General features: G+C 33.3%; 3 protein-coding genes across 3 annotated transcripts; all 3 read left to right on the top strand.

Moving 5' to 3' along the window:
* The first annotated feature begins 710 nt into the window (after nucleotides 1-710).
* LOC134714430 (uncharacterized) lies at nucleotides 711-2,231 on the top strand. The gene has a single exon (XM_063575671.1). The coding sequence runs from the start codon at nucleotides 711-713 to the stop codon at nucleotides 2,229-2,231; it is 1,521 nt and encodes a 506-aa protein (XP_063431741.1).
* A 12,432-nt stretch (nucleotides 2,232-14,663) lies between these two features.
* LOC134714429 (uncharacterized) lies at nucleotides 14,664-15,230 on the top strand. The gene has a single exon (XM_063575670.1). The coding sequence runs from the start codon at nucleotides 14,664-14,666 to the stop codon at nucleotides 15,228-15,230; it is 567 nt and encodes a 188-aa protein (XP_063431740.1).
* A 55-nt stretch (nucleotides 15,231-15,285) lies between these two features.
* On the top strand, nucleotides 15,286-16,275 carry LOC134714428 (uncharacterized). Its single transcript, XM_063575668.1, has one exon. The coding sequence runs from the start codon at nucleotides 15,286-15,288 to the stop codon at nucleotides 16,273-16,275; it is 990 nt and encodes a 329-aa protein (XP_063431738.1).
* The last annotated feature ends 8,614 nt before the right edge of the window (nucleotides 16,276-24,889 follow it).

Genomic DNA, 24,889 nt, shown 5'->3' with positions numbered 1-24,889 from the left:
TAGACTCCAACTGCAAACTTTGAAGATCAAATTCATATACTGAAGGTAATTTTAAAAGGATATCGTTTATATTTATAATTTATAAATTACAAACATTTCTGTTTAAATTGGTACCAAACTTTTTGAGTTTACTTGTTTTAAAAAAAAACTATTGAAAAAATTTAAAATCAGAAAAAATGTCCCGTATCATCTGAAATCCAAACAAATATTCAATTTTGACGATTTCGGGATCTACGATGTATCGCGATTAAATCAGAAGAAAAATACTGATACAGATTTCAAAAATTACAACAAATACTGAACATGATAATATAAATACTGGCTGTTTTTATATTTTATCCTTTTCGCAAATAAAGAAAAGAAAAATCAGAAAAAAATGTCCAATGAGACAAAAAACGTCGAAAAATAATGAAACGTCATATTTCACACAGAGTCAATACGCAAAAGAAATTATAAGAAGAACTTGTAAAGAATCGATCTTCAAACATGAAACGATATGGGCATGTTTTTGCCTAAGGGAGCTTCCATTTGATTTTTAAGGGGGGGGGGCTAGAATGAAATTTGAAAAAGAGGGAGGACAGGGGTTTTGAGTGTAAAAAAAAGGCAGACAGGAGTTTCGAGTAAAAAAATAATGAATAAGAATGGAAACGGGGAATATGTCAAAGAGATAACAACCCGACCAAAACGTAGAAAACAGCTCAAGGCCACCAATGGGTCTTCAACATGCGAGAAATCTTAGAACAGTTTATAACTTTTGGCGAAAATGTAGCCTTTGCGGAGTTGGTAATTTCAAACTTTCACCCAACGAATCACAGTCGTCTTCAACTGTTGAAAGGCAAAAATATGAATATATAACTGAAAAATCGAAGGGTAAAAATGTAAGGCGCCGACTGACCCTGATAAAAAAGAAAACTAGCGTAAACGAAATGTTTCTCAATTTAAAAAAGCTTCTCGAAACTTTCCCCGCTCACCAGCACCGATCAAACTGGCAAAGCAATCAACTTAAAAGTCTTGTTCAGAACTTGCCAGTCAATCATTGCATATGCATCCACGATTATTCGGAAAATTATCGTTGTGTCGAGAAAGAAGAAATCCAATCCAATTACTTCCAAAGAACTGAATGCAGCATTCATGTAACCGTCATGCACCGACACGCCATTTTAGAATACGATGGTGTAGACAGTACAGAAGAATTTCCGGAAATAATTACGGAACATTTTTTCGTAATTTCCCCGGACCTGCAACATGATAATGATTTTACAAAATATGTCCAAAAGAAAGTTAAGGAATATTTAGATTCAATATCATACACAGTTGATCATATGCATGAATTCACAGACGGTTGTTCTAGCCAATATAAATCGCGGCACTGTTTAGGAAGTTTATCTACTGCCATCCCTGATTTCGGATATAAAACATTCCATAAAAATTTCTTTGAAACAAGCCATGCAAAAGGGCCTCAAGATGCCGCGGGGGGATTTATAAAAAGACAGGCGGACATATCTGTTCTACGTGGCAATACAGTGATTCAGAATGCGAAGGATTTATTTACGTTCTGCGAAAGTAGCCTTAAAAAGCCAAGAAGTGCATTATTTAAAAGAAGGGTATTTCGATATGTTGACTCAATTGATAGACACAATTCCAAAATATTTAAGCCGATCCAGCAAAATAGACAAATACATCATGTTTTTACTAGTACATGTAATGAAATCATTGTTTCCGATCTCTCTTGTTACACGTGCGATCAATGCATTTTGGGGAATTATCTTAACTGTTTAAATGTAGAAAATACCGGGGTAAAGAAAACTATTAAGCCACGCGAAATAACACAAACTTCTAACGAAGAAGAAGTAGCACAAGACACTGACATTCTTTCAGAAGACATATCAGATTTGGTATCCATAAACTCTGTTGTGGCTGTCAAAACCTACGATGATAACTTTGACTATTATTTAATGAAAATTTCCAAAGGTTCACACGTATTGAATTCAGCAGAGAGTGACAGCTGGGGTGCTACATATCCCCCTGGATTCGAGGTTTTCCGGGGTCATTATTATGACAAAATCAGTGACAATGATCCGTTAAAATATAAACTTTTAAAGACAAAGACTGCTTTGGTACCGACGAAATCTCTGCTATACATACTTGCTGATGTAGATGCCTCTTATCGTATAACTATTTCAGAGGACACCCATCTAGACATTCTTTCTGTATTGGACAATTTGGATTGAAATAAGAATTAAATTATAAAACATCATGCACTGTTGTTTAGCCACTCATAAAATATTTTAGTAGACCTATCCGATTCAAATGAAATGATTCAACGTGGCTCTGCTTATAATTAAAAAATATAAAATATATATATATATATATATTCATAAGTACGTCTGAGTCAGTGACAACCCTACAACAGATGTGTCCATCGGATCCCCATCAATGATGGTGATACATGGCTGTGTACATAATGTATATACAACTCGTCTAAACATCAACCCAACAATGTTAGATCTGTAAATTTGCCTTCGCAAATTTTTGGTTCTTCCCTCGCCGGGATTCGAACCCATGCTACTGTGATATCGTGACACCAAATCGCCTGCACTGCAGCCGTCCCGCTAGACCACACGACCACCTGGGCTCTCAAAATAAAAGAGCTTTCGGTGGGCATATGTTACCTTTCCTCGTCAGTTTTAATCTAGCGGCGTACTACAGTACATGATATATAAGGCATGAAGATGTTATTGTTACAGATCTGTACAATCTGTGTAGGGTTGTCACTGACTCAGACGTACTTATGAATATAATTATTTTCTGTGACTGTATCTTACATTAATTTGTAGGATCCTTTACTATAGATAATTTAGCTGATCTGTAACAATAACATCTTCATGCCTTATATATCATGTACTGTAGTACGCCGCTAGATTAAAACTGACGAGGAAAGGTAACATATGCCCACCGAAAGCTCTTTTATTTTGAGAGCCCAGGTGGTCGTGTGGTCTAGCGGGACGGCTGCAGTGCAGGCGATTTGGTGTCACGATATCACAGTAGCATGGGTTCGAATCCCGGCGAGGGAAGAACCAAAAATTTGCGAAGGCAAATTTACAGATCTAACATTGTTGGGTTGATGTTTAGACGAGTTGTATATATATATATACATTTTTCGTTAAATAAAATATACATGAATATCTTTACTGAAAAAAAATATTCCCATGAAAAAAAACCTGAATGAATCAATGCTTACACATTAGAAATCACATTAGAAAAACGTTACGTAAAAAACAAGAAAATAAGACGGCTTTTTGCTATATTTCCGACGTTACGTTATTATCACCAGTATTTTGCGCGACGTCAGTGCAATCGTGGTAAGAACGTGCTATAATCGCAGTAGAAGCGTGGTAAGATCGTGTTGCAATCGGATAACTCGTGGTATGGTCGTAGTGAGAACGTGATGAGCGTAGAAAGATCTTGATAAGCGTAGTAAGGTCGCAGAATAAGGGAGGTGAGAACGTGTTGTAATCGTATCGGGATCGTTGTAGAAGCGTAATGAGGACGTAGTAGCATCGTGAAAGCAACGAAAATTTACATTTTCATGCCGCTCATACCGTGACATCACCACGATCTGAATTTAATTTAGATCGCGGTGAGCGTGGAGCGATCGTGGTCTAGTGGGACTGGGGCTTAAAGCGATGTAATTTTCTCCGGGTCACGTAGGCGCACCATATTAAATTTTAAGAAACAATGACCAAAAAACTTGATTTTCCTTTTTTTTTGCTTCATTGGTGCCCTTAAACCCCAAACCTAACCCATTTTCTGAAATCAATGGTTTTTAATTTCAGCCAAACAAACTTCAAACCTAAGGGAATATCTTAACGTGATAAGTATCTTTCCAAAACAGAATTTGAAAAATGAGAAATTAGGGGGGCCAAAAACAGACCTTGTCGTACCTTGTCCTTAGATCTATGGCACAATGTGAATACAAAATCAATAATATAAGGGGTTATATGTTGTTTCAAAGTTCAAAGTATGAATATGGTGCATCAAATTGAATTTGATATAATTATCAAATATATTTTAAGCGCTTAAAAAATGCCAGTACCAGTTTTTCTCCTATTTAGATTTGGTCAAAAAATAGTTTGTTTATACAGTGCTTTCGAATGGTACATGTTTGGTCTTTTTTAATTTTTGACATTGTATTGCCTTTCTTTGTTAGTTGTTGAGAGTAATTTACAACTTGACTGTTGTTGTCTTCGACGAGCCTGATTCGTCTTTCTTTTCGTTGGAAAAAACATTTTATGATCCATTGAATACCATGTGTTAACAAATTATTGATACAGCAATCCATGATTTACCTAGAAGCACTTTGAATAAACTTACCAGAGATTTACGTTGTCTTATGTCTGTCAACATTTCCGAAAGATGTTGAAGTCGAGATGCATTGGAAACAACACCAAACATCGAAAGATTTTTATCTTGTACGTATTCAGATATTTCGAAATCACCACTGAAAGCAAAACCAGAGATCAATATTAAAGATTCATATCTGTGTTCACTATGACATGTATCAGTTTCATTTATGAGTGAATTAAAAGGAATGCAGTTTTATAAATTGCTCTTCCATCATTTATAATTGTAACCTAGCAACAGACCCTTACACAGTTATTGCAGCATTTCATCAATCCTCTTGATGTGAATTTTTTTTTGTTATCATATTATTTCGCAAGAGAGGTCACTGACAGGATCATATTTAAATAGGCATTTTGAAAAAGTCGTCTATACAGATACTTGCATCGACACCAATACCATACACGGAACGGACTACAGACAATTAGTTATTGTATAACGTTTTGTATGATTATCTTGCTCTTGATGTATCACTATAGCGTTGTATGTGTCTGTGATTAATGTTCTATGTTAATTCACCACGAATTTGACCTACCGAATTAGACTATGTACCGGGTTTGTAATAACATAAGTAACACTACGGGTGCCACATGTGGAGCAGGATCTGTTTACCCTTCCGGAGCACATGCGATCACTCCCAGTTTTTTAGTGGGTTCGTGTTGCTTAGTCTTTAGTTTTCTATGTTATGTCTTGTGCACTATTATAATAATATTTGTCTGTTTGTCTTTTTATTTGTTGGTCCTGGAGGTTTTTTTTTCAGTTTCTTTTCAATCTATGATTTTGACTGTCCCTCTGGTATCTTTCGCCCCTATTTTATAGTCCCCTTAAACCCGTGCAGCTTCTGATTTTGTTTTATATCTGAAATCAAGTTTTACAAGGCATTCCATTCAATATGTTGATGCGTACCCTATATATTTGTAAACGTTTTTGACATTTGTGTGCATATTTTGTATACTGTGATCTGATACCTGTATACTATATCGTTAACACAAACAGAAGGAGTATGGACTATTTATCGAATTTCTTAATTACGGTCAACATCCGCATATCTTTACTGATTTACAAAACAATAGTCACTTTTGTGAAATCTATATGTTTTGTTTTTCCAGCACACATATATTTAAAATTGAAAACATTTTGTTAATAATCCAATCCTCACTCAATATAATCAGCAATAAAGTCGGCTGCTTTTCCAGTTCCTCTGAGGATAAGAACGGGAAGGCCCTCCTTCAGTACTTGAAGCACAGATTCAATGGTATCCGAATCACCTTCTACCACAATTGTCAAGATAGGCACAAACCAGGTCACTAGAATTATGATTAGAAAGTTATACATTCGTTTTTTAAGATACAAGCAGAACATTAATTCGATGTTGACATGAAAACCATTTACAAAATTTTGAATTTTTCGAACAACTAAGGATTTTCTTATCCAACGAATAGATTATTTTAGCCGTATTTGACACAACTTATTTATTTTTTTGGGTTCCCAATGCACTTCAACTCTGTACTGGTTTGGCTTTATAACTATTTTGAATTGAGCGTCACTGATGAGTTTTATGTAGACGAAACACATGTCTGGCGTATGTAATTATAATTATTGTACCTTTGATAAATATTAATACCACAGGGTCAGTGCCACTGCTGGACGTTTCGTCCCGAGGGTATCATTAGCCAAGTATTATTGCCAAGACAATTTCTATTCTAAAAAATTACAGACGCCTTCGAAAGTTACTTGACCGTTTTAAAATATCGGTTAAGCAGATGACCACAGATAATTGTTTGAATTGTTGCAACAATAATCTCATCCTTTTTCTATGAACTTGACTTTCTAGACTTATCACCAGATTTACACTTACATGAGCAGCTCAACGGATGCCACAGGTGTAGCAGAGTCTGCTCCCCTTTCCAGAGTACCTAATAAAGTGTTTTTCGTGGGATTAGAGTCGCTCAATCTTTAGTTTTTTATGCTGTCTTTTGTGTACTATTACAAAGTGTTACAATGTTAGAAGTTTGAATATCCCTTTAGTAACTTTTTGCTCCGTTTCACATGATTTTTTTGTGTAAATATTTTTCAAAATAGCATTCAATTCTCTGTTCCATTGTTCTCTAACAAAGGTGTCTACGATTGTTCTAGCTATTTTATTTTAGGTTCCGTTGGTTAAATAGTAATTCTAGTATTTGTACATTCTTAACTTTAAAATATTTATCTATGAGCGTAACTCTAACAGCGTTTCGGACGAATCACACGTACATGTATACTCCTATTTTAAATTACGATAACGGGTTTGACACCTCTGCTAGAGACAGTTTTTCCCCGTTGGTTCCATAAGTTACGAATTAAGTAATTCGCCATCAACCTGATTTGTAACACTCATGATTTACAGCGTTTCGGGAATACTTTAAGTTTTTTTTTGTGTCGTATATTTCGTAAATATATTTACTTGTCAAGCTTAAACTTTAACCTCTTCATCTACAAACAAATTACATGTAATTCTTTCTTTAATTCAAAATGATATCGAAAAATCACAACACGCAAATCATTTTGTTTACAATTAAAATTTCTTTAATTGCATTTGATTTATTATCATAAAATGTGGATTCGCATGGTGCGAGATAGTTGAGGAATAAGTACTACATACTATTCCGACTGATCAGGAGTCGTTTAATGTTCAAAATAAGTTTATGACATATTAATGTAGAATTTTGCATTATTGAAAAGACTCATTTACTTACACTCATTGTTCTGCAGTTTCATGAATGATGTCTTTTGTTTCCTGATGTCTTTTAGGACAGCCGCATGTCTACTTGTATAATTTCCTTCTTTCATCTTAATGTAGAATGTGTCTCCAAGAACACGGTCACTTGTATTCCAGTATTTCTTTCATAAAAGAGAATAAAAATTTCATAAAAATTATTTGTTTCATTTTCATATTTTAGTCTTTCCGGTATTATTTTTTTTCTTTCTTTTGATCTTATAAACCTTTAAGTAAATAAGCGTAAGGTTGGAACAGGGAATACTTTTCAGAGTGTAGAACCATTCACCAACAAAAATTTTAAAGCCAAGCGTTGATTGTTGACAGCATTGATGTTAATTATTTAGAAAGAGGTTTCATGGAGACACTACAATACCGTTGTTTATTAAAGTACTTTATATATAACTTAGATATACAATACGATGTAAGGATATCAAGTTCTTTGTCTTTGATTGATATTCCAAAAGAACATAGAAAAGACTATTGATTACTAATTAGTGTCGAGGGGTATAAATTGAGTATCCATGTGAAACGCCAGTACCAAATCATGTATTCCCGTTTCTTGAAAAGTTCATTGGAAGGAATCTTTATCAACCTCACAAATAATACACGATGATCTTGATGTAAACCTTTTGAATACAGACGTTGTTTACTATCTTTATAACGTCTTATTTACAATTTAATTGTGTGAATATAACTTTTACTGTTTAGTCTGTTTTTTGTGGTATCTATTTGACGTGGCTCTGTATATATACATTCCGTCATTGTCTTGTTGTTCAATGATAATCATTGTTGTTTGTCTTTTTATTTTGCTAATATGCATTATCTGTATGCCCTTTTGTGATTCTTTTATAAATACACTACAAACCAGTCCAATTCTAAATAGGGAACGAGCATAGGTGCAATTAGGAGATTAAGACCTGCAGTCGTCAATTGTATTTGAGAGCCATGGTGTAGTGGCTAGTGCATCGGACTACTTAACATGAAGGTGCCTGGTTCGATTCCCGTCTGGGTTGAAGATTTCAGAGACTGAATTGTCGACTCTCCCTTGAGCCAATTTGGGAGTGTGGTCTTGAGGAATCGTTGATAGTCCGTCGGAAGGGGACGATAAATGGCTGACCCGTGTTAAGAAAGAGCCATATCTCTTGCACATAAAAGACAACAAAAAAAACTTGTTTTCCATTCCACTATAAAAAAAAAATATGTTTAAACTAATTGCATTTGACCACAACAAATCATTGCATTAGTCGGACTTTTTTGTTTATGTTTATGGGATACTTTTTTGATTTTGATATTATCTAAGAAAAAATAAATTAAAATAATACTTTCAAAGCGGTTTGTGTTTGTACCGGCCGACAAAGCAGCCAACAATGTGGTTGTGGTATGACGAAAATACTACACGGACGTTCTTACGAATGAAATTTTAAATTCATCTACATTCAAGTCCATCCGCTTCACAGAGAGTCATACAGTAAACAAGCATATCACAACCACATCAAAGCTTAAGGCTTCTTCTGAACATTTGAAGATCCCTACTTTGTATTGGCTACCTAAACTACACAAAAAACCATTTAAATATCGTTTCATCTCGGCCTCTAGTAAGTGTTCTACAACTAATCTGTCAGTGCTCTTAACTAGTTCATTAACTACTATTAAAGAGCTTATCATAACTATTGTAATAAAATATATGAACATAGTGGTATAAACCATTTTTGGAGTGTAAACAAATCTTTGGATGTTTAAGGTAAATTACGGGCTTTTGATGGTCCTTTAGATTCTGTTAATAGTTTTGATTTTTCTACTCTTTACACTACACTTCCACACTATCTTATTCAGCAAAAGTTTTCCTATTTAATTAAATGGTTGTTTGGTAAAGCTGAATGTAGATTTATTTGCTGCAACTCATTTAAAGCCTTCTTCTCTAATGCGAAAGATAAATATGCTCGATATACTTACTGGAGGTGTGATGAGATGATTGAAGCTGTTAATTTTCTCCTTGATAATATTTACGTACGTTTCGGCAACAAAGTTTATCGACAGGTTGTAGGTATCCCCATGGACACTAAGTGTGCCCCTTTAATAGCAGACTTGTTTTTGTACTGTTACGAATCACAGTTTATATCTAAACTCAGTAAAGACCCGTCGAAATTGCATTTAATTGATAAATTCAGCAAAACTTACCGTTATCTTGATGATATTTTTTCGTTAAATAATCAATAATTTTCTCAATATACGGCTGAAATTTACCCCAAGGAACTTACTTTAAATAAATCAAATGTTTTCGGTAATAACTGTCCTTTCCTGGATTTAGATATTTCGGTTTTAAACGGGAAACTACACACTAAAATTAACGACAAAAGAGACGATTTTTCGTTCCCTACTGTTAATTTTCCATTTTTAGATGGTGATGTTCCTTTGGCACCATCTTACGGTGTTTATATTTCACATCTTGTTCGCTTAACGAACGCAACCTATGTATTACTGGTAAATTATTAAACCATTTAGAAATGATCCATGTAAACTTGTTGCTCCTTTAAATAAACTTATTCTAAAAGGTTACCTATTCAACACTGTAATAAGATCATTGAATATTGTTTTTATTGGTATAAATATTGATTTTGTTATCAGTAGATTAAAAGCTAACTAAATATTACTCGTATGTTATATACATATACATTTTCATGGATCTACAATCTGTCGATACCTGTAACTTGGCATTGTACAAGGTCATGTTTTTCTCTGGCTGTTTATGACGTCTTTACACTAAATCCATTGTATATTGGATGCACGTACGGATTGAGTGTTTAGTCTTAGAGGCATGATTTTTTTTATTAGTTGTTAGTGGCTTTGAACTAGCTGTCAGATAACTGCGAGTACTCTCAGATCTGTTCATTTTGTCCTTTTGTGTCGGGAGTCTATCTGATGAGTTAAGCCTTTTTCAACTGATTTTTATAGTTCGTTTATGTTGTAATATTATACCACTGTCCCAGGTTAGGGGGAGGGTTGGGATCCCGCTAAGATGTTTAACCCCGCCACATTATTTATGTATGTGCCTGTCCCAAGTCAGGAGCCTGTAAATTCAGTGGTTGTCGTTTGTTCATGTGTTACATATTTTTTTTTCGTTCATTTTTTTTTTACATAAATAAGGCCGTTAGTTTTCTCGTTTGAATTGTTTTACATTGTCTTATCGGGGCCTTTTATAGCTGACTATATGCGGTATGGGCTTTGCTCATTGTTGAAGGTCGTACGGTGACCTATAATTGTTAATGTTTGTGTCATTTTGGTCTTTTGTGGATAGTTGTCTCATTGGCAATCATACCACATCTTCTTTTTTATATGATCTTAGAAAAAATATATAAGCACTGACAAAAGATTTTCTATCGATGAAAGTTATTTATTTTGTATAAGATGTTCTTTTATTATAAGCATTTTGTCTTTATGTTCAAATCACCAATAACTAACATCGTTCAGCTGACATTGTTTTAATTTTAGTTTTTTTTTACTTTGAAAGGATAAATCGTCATACATAAACTATCATTAATGGCCAACCGTACAAGGGCTGAAAAGCCAGTCAATGTCGTTAAAAACTTCCATATAGATTTTCCAAATTAGCACTTGATCGACATATATTTGGACGATGAGTAAACAGAAAGTTTAAAGTTTATTAATCGCACTTCCATTTACATAAGTTTTTATTTATAAAAAAAGAATATGTTTATAGTCGATACAATTTTACGAAAAGCGTCAAACGATAGCTTATTCACCCTTCTTTGCTTAATAAAAAGATGGGCAAAAATTTTAATCAATCACGACTTAATCATATACGAAAAACAATGATCCCTTACTTTTCCATATTTAGAATTCTCCGTACGAAGAAGTTGATATTCAGCATCAATCGACGGCAGATCATTATTTTCATCATTCATCGGCAGTAGTCCTATAAGACTTATAAAAACGTCATCATCTTTTGTTTGCAGCTTTTCGAAATGAAGCACTGCTTCCCTCACAATAGAACTAATCTTTTCAGACGAGCCTTTATATAAAATCAAACAGTCTGAAATAAAGATAGCCATGAGATAATTCATTATAATCATATTGATTGTCTACAAATTAAATCTAGAAAAAATCACGGGAATAGTGATTGTCTTTCAAAAATTCTTAGTAAGAACTAGATGTAACTGCATTAAAAATGTACATGGTCGAAAGTGTTTTATTGCATTTAATCGTATGGATGAAATGCAAAACTACAAACTTAGAACATGCCATTGACCGTTACATTGAGACATCATATAATCTAGCAATTATGGTCCAGTTAAGGAAAATGATATCAATTCAATGGTCAATGGCATGTTCTAGATTTGTACTTTTATAAATAAAAATTATAAGGGGTGGTCAATAAAAGATAACAAATAATACCCGACTATATGAAGCAACCAAACGATTGGAAGGGAAATATCATTTCCCTGACTTAAAGCAGGAAATTACAAAAGACAACGGTGGGTATAACCTGGTTTTATAAAATGGTTAAACCTCTTATATGACAATTGTTTTAGTTCCGTTATAAGTCGAAATGATCGAATTAAACATACAATTATTTGAATCTAAATCGAAAGTGATATTTAAATTCAAAATCCAAGTTTTACCTTTTGCACCCTTTGCAGTCTCTATAAGTCCTGATTTAAGAACTGATGTTAACCATGGCTTCGGAACAAAGCTTTTGGAATCACCGATTACCAATAGGACAAGTTTTGGTCGTTTTGGTTCTCGTCCAAGGTAATGACGTCCTCTCAATACTGAAATTTTCTCTTTTCGCAACTCTTTTAGCTTTAACCAAAGGTCCGGAATTTTGTTGTTGTCATTAGTGTTAGCCATGTTGTTTCACATACCGAATGTATTGCCAGGGTTTGGTTATCCTGCTGTATCATAAAGAGATAAACCTGCTGTATCTTATAAAAGTAAAACATAAACAAATAAACACATATTACGGTTATTTCTAAATATAAGAACAAATCATATTGTAGTATTTCAACTTCTCCGATATACATGTTTTTATATATAAAGAGAAAAAAATATATTGAATAGATATATTTATTAAAGTTATTGGTCACAACATGACGTTGTAACGGTCAAGTGATTGTTTACTATAAAGTAATTGTATGGCATATACATGTAGTGCCAGTTTTACGGGTATATGCCCTCATTATTTTCGTGAAAAGCATGATTAAATATTACTTAAGATGTTAGTTTGAGAAAATAAAGTTATTCGAAGTTTGTCTATAGTTCAAAGTAGCAGCATTCGTTATTATGGTATGTCTGACACCGAGAAACTTCATTCATCGCCTGATGGTAGTTCTGCACATCTTACTGGTAATAAAGGCCTGGTGGATACATTCTCACTGTTTAAAACCTATCTTGACGGGAAGTTCGATACTCTTTATAAAGACATGTGACATCTGCAATCTTCATTTGTATATATCTTGTACATAGTAAGTATGTTAATCGATTCAAATTCTAAAACAAAATGCGTATTAATGTTCATTAATTAAAGTTTATGTAAGTGTTTATTTCCTTGCAGATGCCATTTGTTTACTTTATCTCTTATCTTGACTTATTTATGGAAGTCTGGGAATTGTCTGACCGCAATGTTAATAGTCTTTCTTGTTTGATATAAGGCATGTCAATCTTGAGCAACTCCTCCCTTACTTGTCTAGGGTACATTAGAAATTTAGTTAAGTTGCAGTTGTAATTTTTATATGGATTAGATACACATGTTTATTTTATGTAATATTTTTATTTGTAATTATTTACACAAATAAAAATATTACATAAAATAAACATGTGTATCTAATCCATATAAAAATTACAACTGCAACTTAACTAAATTTCTAATGTACCCTAGATAAGTAAGGGAGGAGTTACTCAAGATTGACATGCCTTATATCAAACAAGAAAGACTATTAACATTGCGGTCAGACAATTTCCAGACTTCCATAAATAAGTCAAGATAAGAGATAAAGTAAACAAATGGCATCTGCAAGGAAATAAACACTTACATAAACTTTATTTAATGAACATTAATACGCATTTTGTTTTAGAATTTGAATCGATTAACATACTTACTATGTACAAGATATATACAAATGAAGATTGCAGATGTCACATGTCTTTATAAAGAGTATCGAACTTCCCGTCAAGATAGGTTTTAAACAGCGAGAATGTATCCACCAGGCCTTTATTACCAGTAAGATGTGCAGAACTACCATCAGGCGATGAATGAAGTTTCTCGGTGTCAGACATACCATAATAACGAATGCTGCTACTTTGAACTATAGACAAACTTCGAATAACTTTAAATCAAAAGAGGAATTAATAGCAGAACTAATTGTGATTGTAGTTAATGCTCCTGCTTCATTTAGCCAAAAACAATCACAAGCTTTGTTACACTCTAATCGTCAACCTATGCCTGCTGTTAATGTGCAAACAACTGATGACACAGAAGTAGTCAATGATATGTCAAAGAACACTATTCGTGAACTATCGGCCAATGTTAAATTGTTGACCGAAACAGTTAAAAGTCAAGGAGAAATTCTTAAAACAGTAGTGGAGCTTCAAAAGAATGCTACCGGGAATGATATATCGCATACTGGTACTCAAATTCAATCGTCATCTCGATTAATCGAAACACAGGGATATAGTGCTTCCGGGAAAGTGTCTGCTGGTATGTTTCCGCACATACAAACAGTGTCACAAATTCAGCGACAAAATATTAAAGAAGGCAAGTACATTAATTTAGTTTCTTTGCTTATTCCTGTTAATGAAAATCAAAGTGATACACAGCAAATAGAGGCAGATGGATCTATTCTCCTTCTTAAGCCAAAAGATCATCGCCTGCAGCGTGACCTATCTATCCAAGAATACATAGAGGCATTTAACATTTACAAAAACATTGTGTGCGAATTCGAAGATCGTCGGGTAGAACTTGACATGTTTTTGCAAGATATCATAGAAATGGCAACGAAGTTCAAAGGTAACATTTTCTATGAATACCATAAGGCCTTCGCTAAGAAAGTTGCGGCAATAAAACTGACAAAAGGTTTGACCGTCGACAGGTCAATCAGAGATGAGAAACTGTATTCTTCAGTTTGCTTAGGGAGAGCTATCAATACATGTGGCGTATGTGGAAGTTCATTGCATAGCACTGAAATGTGTTAATATACCAGATACATCACAGGGCAAAAACAACCATTCCCAACAAAAGCGCAATCCTACAACACCGTATTCTAAACCACAATCAGCCGATATTGACCAATACGGAAGACCAAAGCTATTCCACAAAGGGAAAGAAATATGCAACTATTATTTCGCTGGTAATTGCTACAGGGGATCCGCGTGCCGCTATGCTCTTGTTGACATGAATATGAAATCGTCAAATCAAATCAAACCCTCTACAAGTGTACCAAAAACAACCAAACAATCAAATATATGACTAGATAATGATAATGTGTTAATGCATGCCACAACACCAATCAATGTAGATAAGTTAGCGTGGGAGCTACAGAGACATCCTGATAGATATTTCGTAAATTCATTAATTAACGGGTTACGTAAAGGATTTTTTACAGGCGTATCATCTTTACCGGAAAAGGTTTTAGAATGTAAAAACTTGCTTTCTACTACAAAATGTCCAGATGACGTTTCCGGATTAGTCAAATCAGAATTAGACAATAATTTTGTTATAGGCCCATTTACGAAAGCCCCTTTTGATATATACAGGGTTAGTCCTGTTGGCATTGTTGAAGGAAAATATTCTAAAAAGAAAAGACTTATACTTGATTTATCTGCACCTCACAATAGTGATGAGCATAGTAGTGTCAACGACCTCATCAATAAAGAAGATTTTTCGCTTTCGTATATTAAAATCGATGATGCCATTAAAATCATCAAAGAATACGGTTTTGCCTCAAGATGTTGTAAATTGGACGTATCTAATGCATTTAAATTAATCCCTATTCATCCGAGTTTATGGCATTTATATGGATTTAAATGGAAAAAATATGTATTACTTTTACACTAGATTAGCATTTGGGTGTCGTTCCAGTCCCAAACTTTTTGAAAATTTATCTATCGCTATGTGTTGGATTTTACACAATAATTATGGAATTAATACAGTTCTACATCTACTAGATGATTTCTTAACAATCGACAGACCGTCAGCAAATGCCGACGCTACTATGAAAACTTTAGTTTCCGTGTTTGCTTCACTTGAAATTCCGATCGCAAAACATAAAACTTTAGGACCGGTAACATGCATCGAATACTTGGGTATAATATTGGACACTATTCGTATGGAAGCTAGATTACCCGAAAATAAATTATGTCGAATTAAGGAATACCTATTGTTTTTCCTCAATCGCAAAACATGTACAAAACGTGAGATGTTAAGTTTATTGGGTCATTTAAATTTTGCTATGAGAGTCATTATTCCTGGGAGATCGTTTATATCTTATCTACTTAACATAGCTCACTCTGTTAAAGAACTTCATCACCATGTCACTTTAAATTCTAGTTGTAGAAATGATTTATCATTGTGGCATAAGTTCTTAGATCAGTGGAATGGAATTTCTTTCTTTATTGATGATAATATAGTAAATGCGTCCGATTTTGATTTATATACTGATGCTGCGTCAACCGTGGGATTTGGAGGTTATTTCAAAAATCGATGGTTTCAAGCGTTATGGCCCATAGAAATGAAATTAGATAAGGAATTATCAATGTCTATGGCTTACATGGAATTATATCCTATAGTAATTGCTGCTATTATATGGGGTGATGAGTGGTCAGGGAAGCGTATTCTATTTTACTGTGATAATATGGCAACAGTTTTAATTATAAAGAAAGGAAGATCAAAATCATTAGAAATTATGAAATTAATGAGACGTCTAACTTGGTGTTCCGCAAAATACAATTTTATTATTCACGCTACTCATGTAGCCGGAAAATGTAATACTATAGCTGATGCTCTCTCTCGATTTCAGATGGATCGTTTTCGTCAACTGTGTCCGACAGCATCAGTGGAACCTTGTCACTGCCCGCCCCACTCAGAAATTCTGTGGAATTAAGTTGTGTGATTAATAATTTGTGGAGTAAAAGTATAAATAGTGCTACAAGAGATGTATACACATCTGGGTATAAGTGTTTTCTCAAATTTCGTACCTCTCAATTCGAGGGAGAAAATATTGGAAATGTAATGTCTAATATTTCCGAGGATATATTAATTTGTTTTGTATCATATTGTCAGTCAGTGTTAGATTTGAAATATTCTACTATCAAGTTATATCTTGCTGGAATACGTCATTTTTCTATTGCAAATTGTAGTGTCAATCCTTTAGTAGATAATGTAGGTAAACCTTTGCTACGTTTACAAAATATTCTAAATGGTATAAAGAAAACTGAAAACAAAAGTGTGCGACAAAAACTACCGATTACTTATAGTGTGCTTCAAAAGATTTATCAACATTTACAGAAAAGTATTTTCGATCCGCATTTAGATTTTACTATGTTAACTGCATCTGTTATAGGTTTTTTCGGTTTCCTGCGTTGTTCTGAATTTACATGCAAACAGTCATTTGATTCAACTTTGAATTTAACTATGGATGATGTAGTATTTGTATCTGATTGTCAAGTTAATTTACGTTTGAAGGCATCCAAAACCGACATTTTCCGTCATGGAGTAATCATTAAACTATTTAAAACTAATAATGATATTTGTCCATATGTACAGTTGTCAAAATATGTAACATCCAGGAAAATGAACGGTGCAACAGATAATGATCCGCTATTAGTTGACAGTAGTAATTTAGCTTTACGCCGATCGTTATTTATAGACAAATTGAAAACATTTCTATCACACTTGGGTTTAAATGCCGATAAATATAGTGGACATTCTTTCCGAATAGGAGCAGCTACAACTTGTAGTTCTAATGGTATCCAAGATCATATGATTCAAACTTTAGGACGTTGGAAATCTGACTGCTACAGTCGTTATATAAGAACATCTGAATTTGATATTCGTCAAGGTCTTTCAGAGCTCCAGATAAGCTGCGTATTTGCGTGATCACGCAATACAAATAATAAAAAACCCAATGCAATTGTCCATTGCAGGGTTCAATAACCCAATTAATTCAACGGAAAACCCAATTATATGCCAAAACCATGAGTACTCAACCCTTTTATTGTCTGCCGTTTGCGTTATTTACCCGTATCTGTTTACAGTCGTCGCGAAAACTATTTTTCAAGGGGTACAATCAAAATCACGTGATGGATATACACACACCGGAAGTAACAGTCGAACTCGCCGCTTGAAAGGTCAGTAGTTGCATTTTCTTGTTTATATCAATTAAATTTTGATTAATAAGTTGGCACACCTAATGTCGGATAGTATGTAGTTTTAAAATACACAATTGTTTTTGCTAGAAAGCGTGCAGTTATTGCAAACACTTCGACACAGTTATCTGGTGAAATTTTGGAACTGTGTCGAAGTGTTAGCATTAACTGCACGCTTTCCAGCAAGGATAATTGTGTATTTCAAAACTAGATAGTATCCGACATTCGGTGCACTACCTTATTTATTAAATTTTATTGATATAAACAAGTAAATACGACTACTTACCTTTCAAGCGGTCTGCTCGACTGTTACTTCCGGTGTGTGTATATCCATCACGTGATTTTGATTGTACCCCTTGTTTTTATAATATTTATAACTGGAAATTTTCTGTCGTTCTAAAAATAGATCCCTGCATCAAGTAGCTGAAATGGGTCCATGTTTGAGTTTTCCGTTGCTTAATAGGTACACGTGTTTTTGTAAACATTTCGGTCTTCTCGGCGTTTATCCAATTAGCGTGGGTCATGTAGTCATATTTTTTTCGCATTGCTCGGGATTTATCATAACATACATTGAATTAAAACGAAAGTGAATGTCCGGTAAAAATATTGAATAGAAGCATGTTTTCGGCTTCTTTTGAAAAGCTGAGGGAAAGTTATGATGATAACAAGACTCAGGCAGTGTTTTTAGGAAGCGTCCATCGATCACACGGGCGTGTGTGCGTACCATAACGAGAACATTGCTAATAAATACGGGGTTTCATCAAAAACGAAATCAGTTGGAAAAAGTGAAAGGCCAAATCAATTATGAAATGATAAAGCATCAGAAACCAAAAGTTCTAATAAAAGACAACTAAACCCAGATTTATGTAAATTGAATAAAACAAAATCATTCAAGTATAATAAGGGTTTATATACTATTTTTTATTCATTTTACGATTAATGAATACACACACAGGCACTGATCAGGCATTGGTCTCAGAATTTATTATATAAAGGTGTAAGACGAGTGCCTGTGAATATACATATCCGTTTTTGTGAGAAAATACATAACTGGCAAAAGGTTTGAAACGGGACACAAATTAAACCTACAATTGCTCCTCAGTGAATAAACAACAAAAAAAAACAGCTAGCAAATAACCCTAACCCTAACCCTAAACCAAATAAAACACCTAAACAAAGAAAGAAACATATTTAAGATGGAAAACATTTTGGGTTGATATTGCCTAAATATTCAATATTGTGTCGATGAAAAAAACCAATACATTAAGGAGCTTGGTGGTGAAAAACCCAATTTGATATTAACCTGAGGGGTGAATTGGAATTGATATCTGCAATTAAAAAACTTTATCACCCAATCATATAAGAAAATGGTGGGTAAAAACCCCAATTTGTGAATTCTTATCTGGAGCTCTGCAGTCTTTCGAAAATGTGTAAATAATTAAGATTCAAACTTTGTTAGAAGGAAAATTAGGGATTCGTTATTATATTTTTTATGTATTTAAGTAGAATATGGATTTCTGCTTATTTTTGAAAGTTTGCTCTAATTAGTCAAAACATGTAAATAAGGAACAATATTCAATTTGGCACAACCACTGTCTCGGAATAATTTTGGGGATACTCAATGCGTTACAAGGGCAGCATGTGTAGCATTTCGTTTGGGCAATGTACTAATGAATTTCATCCATTCTTTACTTGTCACAAAATTATTATCTGAGTTCTCAGGCAGCCCTGAATAAAATGGATAACTAGGCAGCCCTCTCGTCGGGTGAACGAATCATTTGTTTGTCCATTTGACAGTTCTTTTGGATACATGTTTTAGTGTGCAAATGGTTTTTTCACTCGAGGTTATCCGTCTCAGGTTGCAAAGTGAGCCCATATACCCTCTAAGCATGGGCTGGGCCAGCGCTCAACATGCAGGTATTAAAATTAATTAAATAAACTAAAAGAGTGGGTACACTTGAGTTACATATGTTTTGACATGGGATGGGCCAGCGCTCAACATGTCACTCGTAGAGAGGTATTTTGAAGTAACATATTGTTCTTTGAATTATGCTTCGAACTCTTGTAAATACTCTCTTTTAAAAGGCTCGCTTTGCTATTAGGTTCACATTGTTTGAGGTTTCATTCAATACTCTACGAGTTATGTTTCTGTTTGATGTATACTAAAGTGGCTCGTGACTTTCTCCTTAAAGTATAGGGTGAAAGTTATTTGAAGTCACGGTACCACATCTACACTCTGTCGTCAAGTGCAAGTGCCGCGATAGATGCTCGAATAATGTGAATTTAACTGAGATATGTATTTTATTTTTTATTTTTTAAATACATATCAATTGCTAGCATGTTGCCCGTAACGCCAATTTTATATTTTGTATGTTTTATTATATTATGTTTTTATTACTTTTGTATATATAATATGTCTTGAATACAAGCCTGTGTAATTATATATAATAAATATTAGTCATTCTTAATTGATTTGATTACTTTAACTTAGGTGGCAATTTGCTATACTTCATCAGTCGTTCTAATTCTGTATCTATGACAGATCTAATCTGTACCGTTACACACATTTAAATCTTTAACAGCTGGAGAAAGTTCATCACTCGTTCAAATCTTTATCAATAGAAACACGGCTCATAAATAGCGTCTTTATGGTCAATACATCTAGATCTGGAGGAGTTAAATCATGTTGTGTCTTTTTTAACTTTTATTTATTTGTTTACAGTCATTTCAAAGAATGTCCGCAAATCAAAAAGTTGTATAGACTTCGAAATCTACTTGAATGCATTTTGTAGTTAATAATTAAAACATATATTATTGTCACATGCAAATACCGATTTGAATCATGCCTTGTTTTGAACTAAATTTCGGTAAATAGTCTTCGAAGTAATGATTACTATTCGTTTAAGTTAATTCATGCAGATGATCGTAGCCGATGCTTTTTATATTTTTGTTTTGTTTTAAATAAATGCACTTTGAAATAACTGTGTTCTCGGGTCTAAGAGATGAATTTTGTTCATAATGATTCAGAACTAGTTAATTTCCTGAATGATGAGATGGTATAAACTTGTCAAACTGAATGAAAGAATAGGATTTACATCTTTATTTGATAGAATTCTGTAGAAATGTGAATTTTGATATTCTATGACTAAAATACGAAGTTTAAGCCGTTTCATTTCTATTCCACAAGGGCATGCTAGCTTTCAATCTGAAATTTGTACATGTTTTGATATTGATGTGGATATGCCTAATTAAAATTTCTACAATCATGAGTGAACCCATTGTCACGGAATAGAAGTTCCTTCATAATATAAGTTCCAAATGGAAAAACCATTCTGGAATATTATTTCCACAGGAATAACTATTACAGTAGATGTTCCTAACGGAATAAATAACCTAGAGAAACGTAGATCATGACAAATAATGTGAAAAGGTGTTGTGTTTATAACGGGCTTTTTGCAAGTAGTAATAGTGACGAGCTATATTCATAAACGTGAGAGGTTAACATAAACAGATCACAAATCCTTTAAAAAAGCATTGGCAACGGTTGGTGTTTCTTTACATGTGCAATATACCAAATTTCTCATCTTCTGTAAGATAGGAATTGGTCCAAATGTATGCCTGTTAAGACTAAAATTACATGCAAGTTTTCCACTTAAAAATTAAAAAAAACTTTGCCACAGACTTCACTGTCTGTCAAAAATTTAAAAGTATTCAGACTTATTGCATCATGACAAAGGTTTTTATATATCCCTGACTTTCAAATATTCTTCTTTAAGCGTTCTTGCTGTGAGTAAAAATACAGGAGCGCCTTTATTTGTACGCTTGAGATTTGTAGAGTGTTGCGCTCATTTTTTATTTATTTTAACGGTAATTAAAAAGCCATTTTTTACAAATCTTGATACTCGTAATTTTCAATTTTAACATAAAAGAGGGTCGAAAGTCAAACTTATAAAACGAAAATAAACTGACATCGCCATGGCTACATAAAATATAAACGCTTAAATAATTTCAAACATAACAAGGTTTATGTGGTCTATTGCAATGAATCTTAATAAACGGTCCAATAATTGCCTTATCTTAGATCATACCAAGTTTTATTAAAATAAGGCAAGTAGTTTTACTCTTCGTTCGGGGATACAGTTATATTTAGTGATTTTCAACAAATCAACAAATAGAGTCCCTGATCTGCATACACCTGTTAATTGTATTGCTTTATACAATTTTATACACAAAAAAAGTAAGGAGAAATGAAATAACATGAAGAACAAGTTTAACATGACTATTTGGGTACAGTAGTTATTTTGGTCCTGTTCAAAAATGTCAAAAAGTAATGACTGAAGCTGTCAAGACGCAATTATAATTAACATCAATGTGTTCATATTTTGAATTAGCGTCTCTTGAATTCTCAATAAAAAAAATTATAATTGGTTTCAAAGCTAATACACTGCACTGTAAATATCGTTTTTGAATATAGCATATGCATTTTGTTAAAATAAAACATACCTAAGAAATGCATTATGAAATAACTGTTTTGTCACGTTAACTGGGTTATCATTTATGTTATCAAAGTTATTGCCAATATAGATTTCATTTTTCATATTTTGTTATTTTCTAACGTTTGTTTGGTTGCTTGTAATATCAAAATATCAGTAACTGATATACTGTTATAAAAAGAGGGACGAAAGATACCTAGGGACTAATGTATGTACCCAATCATTTGTGACACTTATATGATTGCGTCAGTGCATCGCAAACTTTCCATAACTTTAAATAACTATTGTTCAATGGATGCGCAGGTATTTTGAGAACCTTTATACTCTGGGCATTTAGAATCATTATAGAAATAAATTCATCGAGTATACAAGAATGAAACATTTTGAACGCCAGACGCGTGTTTCGTACATGACTCATCAGTTATTCTCAAATACAAAACTTGAAAATATTGAAGAGCATTGACCACGCACATTTCCAAAAGGTTTTGCTACATACAGTTAAGGTCATGTATGTCTGGGGTAAAACAAAACTTTAGTATTTCATGATTTCCTGTTATGTAAAAAGTTAATGTGTAACTATGACCATTTCGATCATAATTCATATCAACACAACAGTGCTGGCTGATGGGCTGATGATGTTTTTGGGAAGGCACCCTCTACCTAAGACTACTATAACATGCATGTGTTAAAGTAGTCTCAGCCTCTACCAACAGGTTAAAAGGAAGTAAATACGGATGACTGGCGCCACCTAGATTTTACATCCAAGATAATAGGTAGAAGTAAATTTATTTTCTGCTGCCTTGGTAATTAGAAATTAAAATTGAAATGGTGAGAAATGGGTGTTGGCCATTGGTGTAGAAATAGCGAGAAATTTAGAGAAAACTCTCTTAGACAAGCAACATTTTCTGTGCCAAATTAAGCAAGGGGTGTTCTTCATTCATACTATTTCGAAAATTCCGGAACCGTTGAGTACCCTTAAACAATGCCATTTTTCTATCAAAAAAGCTGCGGCACCATATGTGTTTGACCACTGCAATTACACCCTAAGGTGTTGATAATTCAGAATTCGAAAATTTTTTCAATGGATCTTTGATAGTGAAAAGGCAGGACCAAATAAGGCTACCATTGTCGCCTATGTAAATAATTACTTCCTTGTAACCAACAGTGGTATCGGGTCTCACTAATTAGCGACAAGAATAATAATTTTAGCGACAAGAAGCGTCAAGAAGCGACAAGAAGCGCCAAGAAGCGACAAGAAGAATAATTTTAGCGACAAGAAGCGACAAGAAGCGACAAGAAACTATTTAGCGACAAGAACAAAATTTTTTTTATTAAGTATTAAAAAATATGCATTTAACATTTTTAGTAACTAAAAACAGTAACAGAAATAAATTATTATATTGATAGATGAAGAAATTACACATTTTTAAAAGCAAAGGAAATGCACTCACTGTAAAATGAAAATTAAAACAAAGATTTTTCACCTTTCCTTTGAGGATTAATTGAAACAAAAACATGAAATATTATTTCCTTTCTAACTGTACTATTATTTTTTGCTGATAGGACCAACGTTAGCTGTGGCTTCACCCTAAGATAATACACAATGTAGAACATCAAATGAGATTAATGAGGTGCGTGTCCCTTGTTTTATTGCTACAAAAACATCCAATTATAGATGTAAATTAATACCAATCTATTACATTTATAATCCAATTAACACCTCCAACTTTGTACACGCGTCAGACTATACAAGTTCACGCGACAGAAAATACAATCATTGTAAATAGTGAACACCTGTTGATGAATCAAGATTGTCATCAATTTCCTTTAATCTTCAATCAATAAATATGATAAATATCGTTAAATGAGGCAATACACTAAATACAATTATGAAAATTATTCACATTTCAATTATGTTTTCTTCTTGTTTGATTTCAGTTCTTAGTATACACAATTTGTATATGTATTTCCTGGACAATGATGCCAAAATAATGCATTTTGCAAGTTTATCATAATATTGTACAAAGATAGTTTTAAAAATAAATTATATTACAAATATATTATTCTTCTATAACACAAGTATTAGTTATACCATAGTACGACAGGGTAAACGTAATACTTGATGTTATACATAATAAAATATCATGTAAATAATTGTAGCAACTGAATTCGATCTTAGTTTTTTTTTTTCAATCAATATTTACTTTCCTGTCGTTAAAGTTGTTTTCTTTTGCATATTCTTTTAACATTAATTTTAATAAAAAAACAAATGTGTCGCTAAATAGTTTCTTGTCGCTTCTTGTTGCTACATATTTTCTTGTCGCTTCTTGTTGCTACATAGTTTCTTGTCGCTTCTTGTTGCTACATAGTTTCTTGTCGCTTCTTGTCGCTAATATTATTCTTCACGTCGCTAGTTAGTGAGACCGGTGGTATCGTTGCAGTGTTTGTAAATACACCTACCAGTGCCACCAAAAAAAGACATACAATAAGGTAAACCGCGCATTCTTTTTTACAAAAGACTCATTAGTGACGCTCAAATCAAAACAGTTGAAAAGACCACATAATGTTCGAAATGGAAGAGCGTTGAAAACGTAAAATTCCGAAAGGTATTGTTAAATACAAGTAAGGTTATATCTTTATCTGTTCGAAAATCCTTAGTTTTTCCTAAAATCAAAAGATTTGTAAACAATTTATTTATATTTTACCATATCAGTACAAAAGTGCTAGACGTTTGAAACCATAGGGAAAAAAATATGTGTAAAGCATTTAAATCGCTTTTTTATTTAGCACGTAATGATTATAATAATGTATAAAAAAAGACATGACAATGTTAATATAGCTTTCTTATAATTCAATA

Source organism: Mytilus trossulus, chromosome 4 (assembly GCF_036588685.1).
Source record: "Mytilus trossulus isolate FHL-02 chromosome 4, PNRI_Mtr1.1.1.hap1, whole genome shotgun sequence".
Classification (NCBI taxonomy): Eukaryota; Metazoa; Mollusca; class Bivalvia; order Mytilida; family Mytilidae; genus Mytilus; species Mytilus trossulus.
This window is presented reverse-complemented; position numbering and strand designations above follow the sequence as displayed.

Coding starts and splice junctions, on each gene's coding strand:
- LOC134714429 (XM_063575670.1), top strand. CDS start 14,664: ATGCATGCCACAACACCAATCAATGTAGATAAGTTAGCGTGGGAGCTA.
- LOC134714430 (XM_063575671.1), top strand. CDS start 711: ATGGGTCTTCAACATGCGAGAAATCTTAGAACAGTTTATAACTTTTGG.
- LOC134714428 (XM_063575668.1), top strand. CDS start 15,286: ATGTGTTGGATTTTACACAATAATTATGGAATTAATACAGTTCTACAT.